The sequence below is a fragment of the Gigantopelta aegis genome, chromosome 3, assembly GCF_016097555.1.
Source record: "Gigantopelta aegis isolate Gae_Host chromosome 3, Gae_host_genome, whole genome shotgun sequence".
Lineage (NCBI taxonomy): Eukaryota > Metazoa > Mollusca > Gastropoda > Neomphalida > Peltospiridae > Gigantopelta > Gigantopelta aegis.
The window spans coordinates 21,867,356-21,878,489 of record NC_054701.1 but is presented as its reverse complement, the minus strand read 5'-3'; the positions used below and the strand labels follow the sequence as shown (position 1 = coordinate 21,878,489).

At 39.5% G+C, this 11,134-nt stretch overlaps 1 protein-coding gene across 1 annotated transcript; it reads right to left on the bottom strand.

Annotated features, from left to right (window-relative positions):
• Positions 1-250: 250 nt before the first annotated feature.
• On the bottom strand, positions 251-5,514 carry LOC121390785. Its single transcript, XM_041522714.1, has 3 exons — positions 5,332-5,514; positions 2,853-2,995; positions 251-441 (listed from the first exon to the last, which is right to left on the bottom strand). Exons 1-3 carry the CDS (start codon positions 5,437-5,439, stop codon positions 294-296), a joined length of 399 nt encoding a protein of 132 aa, XP_041378648.1. The 5' UTR covers positions 5,440-5,514; the 3' UTR covers positions 251-293.
• Between the last annotated feature and the right edge of the window lie 5,620 nt (positions 5,515-11,134).

The following is an 11,134-nucleotide window of genomic DNA, read 5'->3' as shown; positions in this document are numbered from 1 at the left end:
CGATTATACCCACCCTCAAACTATTGTTCCTACGAATCTGTATACAGGGCAAAGTGATATGTTCTCTAGTGGTGTCTTTAAACAAAACAATTATTTATCATTGAAAGGAAGGGGTGAGGGGATCTTATATCAATTTTATTAGAAAATGTTAAGACCAGCATAATGAAACCTGTAAGGAAATATAAGCCAAATCATGCACACCATATTTCAGCTGTATACGGTAGTGGTGAATAACAAAAAACAAAACAAACCGAGGTGCATCGTTTATTCAGACTGTTCTGTAGATACATCGTCTACTGCATTGTACAGAGGATGTATTTGTGTGTGTGGTCGTAGAAATACGACCACATCCTCCTCATTGTCTTGGCCATGTACGGAACTGAACAATGACGACTGTAGGGGTTGAACTTTCCATCCACATCATTCACTCCAGGAACATACCTACAAGAGAGGACTAGTTCAAGTTTGTTTTGTTTAACGACACCAATAGAGAACATTGATTAATTAATTATCGGTTATTGGATGTCAAACATTTGGTGATTCTGACTCGTAGTCATAAGAGGAAACTACATTTTTCCTAATGCACAAGGGATCTTTTATATGCACTTCCTCGCAGACAGAAAACCACATACCACGGTCTTTGACCAGTCGTGGTGCACTGGTTGGAACGAAAAAATCCCCAATCAAATGAATGGATCCACCGAGGTGGTTCGATGCTGAGACGCAAGCACCTCAAGCGAGCACTCACCTGAGAGAAGAATAGAGAGATCAAACAAAAATATTTACGTAATGCATAACGTTTGCGTATCTTGTATACACTTGAACCCGTTTTCTAATAATATTACACAGATACAAATTACAATCTGATTTCTTTTAAACAAGAATTACAAAACACACTAGAATGGATGCTTGGTAAGTTATGTGCTCAAAAGTGTTAACATAAATCATTTCACGTAACTGCTAGACAGATGTTAGAACGTGAATATATTCTGAAACTCGATATTGTTTAGAGCATCAATCAATCAATCAATTGAATCAATCAGTCACTCCTTTGATGTTTATTTGCATCCACTGCACTTTCAAGCACGCCTGTTTTGGGTACACTCAGAGTTGTGGGGATAGAAATACTATGGAATTTGGTATTTTAATTTCATAAAATAGTAAAAACAATCATTCGGTGAGTACTGCTAAAGCAATAGATGATGTCCTCACGTCTTCCTACCTCCTAAATGCAAGGGCTCTGTCAAAAATAGGCAAATCTCCATGGATGTCAAACTTGATCTGTATCTATGCATGATTAAGCTATACATAGTATGTAAGGTCAATATCTTGAGGTACTCCGAAAAATTCCGCAGACAGACGTATGTACAGACAGAGACACGGACAGAAGACCTGCAGCGCATTCCGGTTGGATCGGAAGGGGACTAATAAAAGGGGGAAAGAAACCATTTTAACAGACAGGAGAGCACATACCACAGCCTTTGATATAACAGTCGTGCTGTACAGGCTGAAACGAGAAATAGCCAAATGAGTCAAGCGACGGAGGATCGACCCCAAACCGATCGCGCATCAAGCGAGCGCCTTACCACTGGGCTACGTCCCGCCATATGGGTGTTTATTAGACTTCATTCCCAAAGACAACTTCATTAGTAATAAAAATCTACAAGACTGTCAACTACCTTTGAATTATGAACCAGATTTTGTATGCATTTACAATAACCTTGATAGATTATACAGTGAATATGGTAAACTGCTTATAGATTTATGTGTTGAATCCAGATTGAGAATTCTTAACGATATATCAATTGGTGACTTACTTCGCTATTTTACTCACTATCACCATATTTCATAGTGCCAGAATTACATTTTTCACGTATTAGAAGTTAAGAATTAGTTCTTCTAAAGGTCTGTTAAAGCACAGTGTTATCTGAATTTCTCTAAAATGTCATATTAATCATACAATTGAAACGGTTCCAATTTCAGAATCACCTAGTACGTTCAATTGGAACGAAGACATAAAAAGTTAACAAGCGCCATAAATGTACAATAAATCATAAAATAAGTATCCATATTAATGACAGACTTGACACAAATCATGTTGATGATGGTAATGAAACAGTTAAATTATTTACTGATATACATTTAACTACAGCTGTCAAATTAATACCATTTCATAGGAATGAAAAAACAACAACCCACGTTTGATTGACTGGGGACGGATTTAAATGAAGGATTGAAATTAGATCACTTGGTAAAGAAAATCAAACATCTTCAAACAATAATATCTTAGACGGTATCTCAAACGAAGGTCTATTTTTTCTCTCTCAAGATAATAATTATGTGAGTCACTGTCGGGTTCTTTGCTTACAAAGAAAAGCTTATCTCGGCCACAGTATATGGTTCCATCCTACTGTAGGATGACTGCCACTTGATAACGGCGGCAAAATCGTGTCTACGAATGAATGAATGAATTAATGTTTATCGAAACCCCAGCACGAAACATACATCGGCTATTGGGTGTCAAACTATGGTAAATGTGAACAAATTTGTTGAGCAACATCAATATAAAAATTCAACAATTAAATTAAAGCGCAGTGTAAAAAAATACAAATATCACAGATATATAAAATTAAAATTTTGAATAAAAGTTCGTATCACGTAAAAATTGTAAAACTAATTCTGGATGGAATCGAAATGAACCTTGTCTACAGTCTGCGTAAACAAAATAACGTTTGATGGCGCACATGGACGAGCATAGGAAAATATGCGAGGAACTGTGCGTACTTTACAAAAATATTGCTCAAATTACTTTGAGGACGAAGTACCTTTAAATATTACTAACTACTACGTACCAAGATGACCAACTGCCGTTAAACCACTGGATCCGGTAAGCAACTATTCTTCCTTTTTTCACAAGGTGATCCACAAAGGGGTACAATCCAGCCGCCCACCTGCAGTCTCGAGTGGCACGTTCCGTTACTTCCTTACATTTTCCCTGTAGAAAAAAAGAAGAAAACGTATATAGGAAAAAAATATTTTAAGTACTAAATTATTTAGCTATAGACGTGTATGCGTGGGCGTTTTAACCTTTTGTTGTCTTTGGAAAATACGTTATATATATATGGTAACCAGTCAATTCGTACCATAGTCATTTCAAACCATAGTCATTTCGTACCCAATTTTATCATTTCGTACCCGAGTCATTTCGTACCTTGGTCATTTCGTATCATAGTTATTTGGTCATTTCGTACCCAAGTCATTTCGTACCATGGTTGTTTCGTATCATATCTGTTTGGCCATTTCGTACCTTGGTCATTTCGTACCTCAATCATTTATTGTGCAGCTTAGTTGAATGATAGATAGTAAAATGTCGAATTACTGGTTTAAAAAATAAGCATTAGGCAAATGCAACTATATTGAAGCCCCACCCTTTAATAAAGAAAGAAAGAAAGAACAAGAAAAAGATGATATATTACTTTCATCTCCTCACGTTTCCGTTCATCATTATATTTAATTACCAACGAGCACCTTTTGTTAGAATAATATATCAAGATCTTCTAAGACAAGCTGATCTCAGAAAAACCTTAATTACACACGAAGACCGTGTGTTACAAGGTATGTTTACACGTCAACGTTTATTCGTCAACAATAAAAATAAGAAGTGGCATACCATGACAAAATAACACCGAGTACGAAATGACTAAACATTATGGTACGAGATGGTAAAAAGTAGGCACGAAATGGCTATGGTACGAAATGACTAGTAACCATATATATATATATATATATATATATATGTATGTATGTATGTATGTATGTATGTATGTATGTATGTATGTATGTATGTATGTATGTATGTATGTGTGTATGTATGTATGTATGTATGTGTATGTATGTATGTATGTATGTATGTACATGTATGTATATATATATATATATATATATATATATATATATATATATATATATATATATATATATATATACAGAGAGAGAGAGAGAGAGAGAGAGAGAGAGAGAGAGAGAGAGAGAGAGAGAGAGAGAGAGAGAGAGAGAGAGAGAGAGAGAGAGAGAGAGAGAGAGAGTTGTAACCATATCACGCATAGTAATATTCACAGGAGCTGGAACAGAACAGATCTTTACTGCTAACCACCATTTGGTGGCATGCATATTTAAAACAAAAACAAAGATAGAAAAAACCCCAAATAGACAGAGTATAATGCCAACATTTTTTTTATAACTAAACAAATTTAGCAAAAAAACACAAAAAAACACAAAAACAAACAAACAAACAAAACAAAAACAAAAACAAACACACAACAAAACCAATCAAACCAAGAAACAGAAGGAAGTACCCCCCCCCCCCCCCCCCCCAGGACAACATCTAGGCCGACATTCTGACACGAGTCTCCTCAGGAATCGATAACTCTATTTACGTGCCCATATCCACAGGGGTTCAGGCACGCCCACCCCGGATTTGGTTTCTGACACCGCCAGTGGCCAATTCCGGGACAGTAGGTCTCAAGAAAATCAATCCTTGGAGCGAGCTTTATGGGCGGTATTTTGTTACGTCACTGTGTATGTTTTAAGCATACCACAGACGAGGAGCTACCAGCTGAGCAAAACGTTACTTGAGACGTTTTGATCAGCTGTTAGCTCATAACAATTTCACCGCACACGGTGGACTATGTGCCGAGCTAGTTGGCTAGTTTGCTTACGACTGTTACGATGACGTCACGCAATTTCCATTGGCCAGTTGATAAATTCAGCTTAGTCTCAAGTCTCAAGTAACGTTTTACTCAGCCGATAGCTCCCGTGTGCGGGGCCTTTAAGATTTCCCTTTCAAAGCGTCACCGAAAAATTAACTTCAAGTTAACTTATACGTCACAGAGAGATCGACTTCGATCGTGTGTTTTTTTCATTGGGTGTATAGAATTGGTGACCTAAATTCTTATCACTTCTATATAAGTTAACAGTATGTGTTCTCAAAAAACAGAAATGATGTTTTCACTAACGCGCGCGTGCGTGCGCGCGTGTATATATTGATGTCCCAATGTTACAACTTTCTGGGAACATGCCGTCAAGATGTGCTGCCTGGTGGAAGACCCTTATTTTAGTTCAAATTTAAATCAGTGTTTCCGCACTATCATACTAATAATTAAAAGCATTGGAACCCACCCAAAACATATAAAATACTTTTGCCAGTGAAGGGACTAGAGTAGATATATGTTTTCTGACTTCTGACAGCAAGTAAAGCACTATTGTTAAACAAGGTAAAACATATTACTGACTTGGTTTTCTGGAAAATGGCTGTTATGAGCGACTACTTACTTGGATCAGTTTGTAGATAACGTGATCACTGTAACTCTCGCTGACATTCACTAGGAGTGCAGTCATTAGAGTCAGCAGAAGAAGCATCTTCAGGAAATGGGACGTCATGTTGGAGTGAAATGAACAACAGTGGTTCGCTTGGTTCGCTTGATTTTTATGTAAATTAAATCGTACTGGCTATGACTTGTTTAACTCCTTTATTTATACCACATCAACATCCTGTTCCACATCAATGTCTAATTCTTCAATGATGTTCATTGGATAAAATGCCACCAATGAAACAAATACTCACATGTTTTCCTCGTATATGGCTCAAATCCCTCCAATAAACTGTTTTAATCGGGGTTTTTTTCTTCTAATATATGCAGCAACATCTGCAGGCTTCTAATGCAATTATCATCTCCGTTTACACTTCTTGCAGTTCGATGTGTAGAAAGACCAGCGTAATCCATTAGCAATAATAGGTATCCACACGAGTGGTAACAGGATCGAAAATTGTTCACGCGTTACGTTTACAAACTTGAACATCCGGAAACAAGCAATTATTGGATCTCAAACTGAGATATAAATGCCATAACGACCATGTAGGGAGCCCGTTTTCAACCGGTAATAGGTGCAAGCTATAAGGAAATTTTATACGCTTGATTGCTACTTATTTTCCAGGTATTATAGGTGTTCCATCAAATCTGTTACCCGCTAAAATTTGTTTTGAAACATAAATATTATACCTTGAACTACATGCCCATTACAATAGGTATATACCTCAAAATACATAGCCATAAAAAGGTGTATGTATGTATGTGTGTGTGTGTGTGTGTGTGTGTGTGTGTGTGTGTGTGTGTGTGTGTGTGTGTGTGTGTGTGAGAGAGAGAGAGAGAGAGAGAGAGAGAGAGAGAGAGAGAGAGAGAGAGAGAGAGAGAGAGAGAGAGAGAGAGAGAGAGAGAGAGAGAGGGTGTGTGTGTCTGTGTATCTGTGTATGCCTGTGTGTGTGTGTGGGGGGGGGGGGGGGATATTTCCATAGAGCCTCACTGGTTAGCTCATATGGCTAAAATGGGATCCGGACGAACGTAGCCCAATGGTAGAGCGATCACCCGAAGCGCGATCGTTCATGGATCGATCCTCGTCGGTGGGCCTATAGAGCTATTTCTCCTTCCAGCCAGTGCACCATGACTGATATATCAAAGGCCGTAGTCTGTGCTCTCTTATCAGTGGGATGGTGCAAACAAAATATACTTAGCTACTCATGGATAAAATGTAGCTGGTTTCATCTCTAAAACAATGTGTCAGAATTACCAAATATATTAGTTTCAATGAAAGCGTCTACACTGGATGCGTGCGATGCGTACGTCTGAACACGCATGCGGTCAGCGGCGGTGAATGAATCGTACATGGTGTATATGCCCAAAAGCAAGACGCAGACACAACAGTCGGACCGCACGCACGCGCCTCATTCAGTCTATATGAATATTTAGCCTACTGGGTGTTGAACAACATCCGCCGCCCTCACCACCGCAAAGTTAACTTTCAATTTAGAAGTGCATTTGTTTTGTCCGCTGGTGTACCAAAAGATTGTCGGGATGTGCGATGTTACCTAGTAGTGAATGGTAGGACGATGTTCAATGATGACACTAATAAACAAATATTCAAGTTTGGTCACAAACACATTACACAAACAAAACGATTTGACAGAGAAAACAAAGTCTGATTGAATCAGTACTAGCTGTGAAGAACGTGTCTATCACGTATTCAGTAATATAGGCTGTCTGAACAGAAGATAATTATGTCTAATTTAGAGCTGTGAGGTATTAAAATTTGAGGTTCGGTATCGATATCGATATTTTTGGGGTGATTTACCTCGGTATCGGTACGGTATTCGGTACTGACACGATACCGATATCGAGCTCTATTTTCGGTATACTCGGCTTAAAATGCATGCCTGTGTTAAGGCTCACCCGCTAATTTCATATAAATACAATTAAATTCCATACATAAGGCTCTCGTCTGATTTATACCAACCCATTTTGCGTTCGTCAGATATATTATTAGTGCTTTCCGGGAAATATTTTAAAATACCGAAATTTCGATATTTTGAAATTTGCTCGGTACGGTAAACCGGTATTGACACAATACCGATACCGAACGGTATATACGGTATACCGCCCAGCAAATCCAAGATGGCCGCCACTCGTAAGGCGGAATTCCATAACTGTTAAACTAAACATCATAGAATAATGTGTAATACATCCACTTTGGGGTTTTCAAGGTCGAGGAACTCGATTATGACATTAGTTTTACGATTCAAGGTTAATGTCAAGGTCAAATCACCATTTCAAGGTCAAAATTGATAAAAACACGACATATTCTACACACTGTGGTAAAATTAATCACAGTGGTTTCATTATTAGCCCATATCATATTTAAATGAAAATGATGAAATCTGATAGGTTACTATGCTTGAATCTAAATTCTAGATTCACGAGATTTAACACATCAGTATTCAAAGCAGTCACTATGCAGTCTGTAACAGGCTGCCTAGTGACTGCTTGTATATAATAATGAATCTTGACCAATTTAACATTATATTTCTTTGTTCTTTCGGAGTGATGGTTTAGCTGAAATAAAGTGAACTATGGCATCCTCCCTTGATACATTGAAGGCTATAGATTGGACATTGTGCTGTCTTTGCCAGTCAAAAAAGGCACAACCACTGCAAAATGCAACAGAAAAAGGGATCATTACGCTTGAAAGGGATCTGAAAGACTTAGAGCAGTTCGGGGCTCTCCCCTTCGGAATTAACCTACGTCGTCTTGATGATGGAACAGGCATTGCTTCTACTCTCGTTACGCACAAGTCAGTGTATCATAAAATATGCAGGAGTGCTTGTAATAGCATATACGTGAAACGTGCAAGGGACAAATATGAGCAGAAAGGTGGTGGTGATGCTGCCGAAATAACAGGTTGCAGTCCCAAAAAATTGCGATCTACCTCTTCTTCCATACAAGCGAAACGCGTGTGTATTGTGTGTAATGATGATAGGGGGGAATTACATGAGGTTCGCTCCATGGATGCAGGCATACACCTGAAAAATTGGGCGGTACAGACGAAAAATGTCTTACTTCATGCGCGTCTTATCACTACCGCATCTGATGCCCATGCAGCTGATATATTTTATCACACCGAACTTCGATATGCTGCATCCAAAGTAAAGCGTTCTGCAGAATCAACGTCTCATGGTCATGCATCTCCAGTATTCGACCCTATGGTCACAGCCCAATTAGTTCTGTATATGTCGGAGTCAGGCAAGGTGTTTAAGCGGACACACCACGAGTCACTATACAAGCAGAAGTTGGAGGAGCTAGGCCGCCCACTAGGTTCAAGGATCATCTTCTGTCTAATCTTCCCGCTGGTTGGTATAGCTTCGCCAAGGGTAGGGATGTGTACCTCAGTCACTCGAGCACAGTTGGTGAGGCGCTCTCCCAGAGTCTCGAACAGTCAGAAATCAACCAGGATGACGCACTGCTTGTGATGAATGCAACTGCGGTCTTGCGGAGACATATTCTCACGAAGCAGGATCGTTTTACAGGTTCATTTCCATCTGGCTGCTTGACAGGTCCTGTCCATGAAACACTCTTGTCCTTCATGTTGACGCTGCTCCAGGGTCCACAGACAAACATCGAAGGTTCCGGCAGGTCCCATGATACCGATGCTAGTATGCACCAAAGATCTAAGGTGGCGAGTGTTCTCTGCCAGCTTATCATGTATAACACTGTCAAGCATGCCCCTATTTCTGACACCACCACCAACATCCGCCACAACAAGGATTATGAGACCTCTCTTCCACTGTACATTGGTATAAAGCTGCACAGTAATACACGCCTCAAGCATCTTGTTGAGACTTTTCACAATTTAGGTCTTTCAGTATCCTATGACCGCGTCTGTGAGGTGAAAGTGGCTGTTGCTCGAAGTGTGTGTAAACGGATCGAAGAAGATGGTGTTGTCTTGCCTACCAACATGCGGTCTGGTGTTTTCACGTCTGGGGATATGGACAACCTAGACCACAAAAAGACTAGCAACCTATCGAACGACGAGTTCCATGGCATGGCATTTACCAATCACCTATCAACTGACAATATTTTTTATATTTATATTGCCACTCTGACTTCAATAATTCATAAACAATTTTAACAAATTCAATAAAACTACATGTTTACGATGTTTTGTGGACAATATTGCTGATTAAGCAAAAACTTGATGCTATTGGTGATTTGACCTTGACATTAACCTTGAATCGTAAAAATAATGTCATAATCGAGTTCCTCGTCCTTGAAAACCCCAAAGTGGATGTATTACTCATTAATCTGTGATGTTTAGTTTAACAGTTAAGGAATTCAGTCTTCCGGGTACCAGATTTAAACTGCGTCGGCACGAATATCTACGTCCATACCTTTGTGGCTGCAATACAATTCAGATGGTGATTAACTAATTCCCAGGTGTAAATATTTTAATAGAAATTATTGCACAATCACAAGGGATTATTAGACAATATATTAGCGTAAAATGTCGTTGTCTGGGTATTTTGACATGGCCAGATAAAATACAAATTAATGCCATGGGTAGAGAGGGTGAATTAGGCAGTTTTGCTCCAGTGGTTAATAACGAGTGAAACTCCCGCAATTCGCCAAACATTCACGGATCCGACCAGGCATGCTCCGTATCAAGCGTCGAATCTGGTTTAACCCAACTCCCAACTCGACCAAAGTGGTCAACTGACGTTCACGCTTTCTGAGGCGTCGCCCCATGAAGGAAGGAAATGTTTTATTTAACGACGCACTCAACACATTTTATTTACGGTTATATGGCATCAGACATGTGGTTAAGGACCACTTATATATTGAGACAGGAAGCCCGCTGTCGCCACTTCATGGGGTACTATTTTCGATTAGCAGCAAGGGATGTTTATATACACTATTCCACAGACAGGATAGTACATACCACAGCCTTTGTTACACCAGTTGTGGAGCACTGGCTGGAACGAGAAATAGCCCAATGGGGCCACCGACGGGAATCGACCCTAAACCGACGGTATCACAATGGATATATAGTTTAAGGTATACATCTAAATTTTAGAAGCAACGTTGACAGAGCTACTTAAAGGGATCATACTACTATTTCATCATCACCGGCCTCGGTGGCGTCGTGGCAGGCCATCGGTCTACAGGCTGGTAGGTACTGGGTTCGGATCCCAGTCGAGGCATGGGATTTTTAATCGAGATACCGACTCCAAACCCTGAGTGAGTGCTCCGCAAGGCTCAATGGGTAGGTGTAAACCACTTGCACCGACCAGTGATCCATAACTGGTTCAACAAAGGCCATGGTTTGTGCTATCCTGCCTGTGGGAAGCGCAAATAAAAGATCCCTTGCTGCCTGTCGTAAAAAGAGTAGCCTATGTGGCGACAGCGGGTTTCCTCTAAAAACAGTGTCAGAATGACCATATGTTTGACGTCCAATAGCCGATGATAAGATAAAAAATCAATGTGCTCTAGCGGCGTCGTTAAATAAAACAAACTTTACCTTTACCTTTACTATTTCATCAATGAGTGGCCAGGAGACGAATATTTCATTACACTGAAAAGAGAATCCCGTTTCTTTATTTGACTTAGTTGGAATCAGAAATGGTTTGAATGCTAGGCTATGCACTGTTCAAATGGGGTATAACGTCCATAATTATAGTGTAAAAACAGGGTTGATAGATAGATAGATAACTACTTTAACGTGCTCAGATACTACTAGGGTTTCGAACACG

Excerpts from the sequence above, each read along its gene's own strand:
- LOC121390785 (XM_041522714.1), bottom strand. The coding sequence starts at position 5,439 with ATGACGTCCCATTTCCTGAAGATGCTTCTTCTGCTGACTCTAATGACT. Across the intron at positions 2,996-5,331 it reads TTATCTACAAACTGATCCAA|GGAAAATGTAAGGAAGTAAC; the intron begins GTAAGTAGTCGC and ends TTTTTTCTACAG. Across the intron at positions 442-2,852 it reads AACGGCAGTTGGTCATCTTG|GTATGTTCCTGGAGTGAATG; the intron begins GTACGTAGTAGT and ends CCTCTCTTGTAG.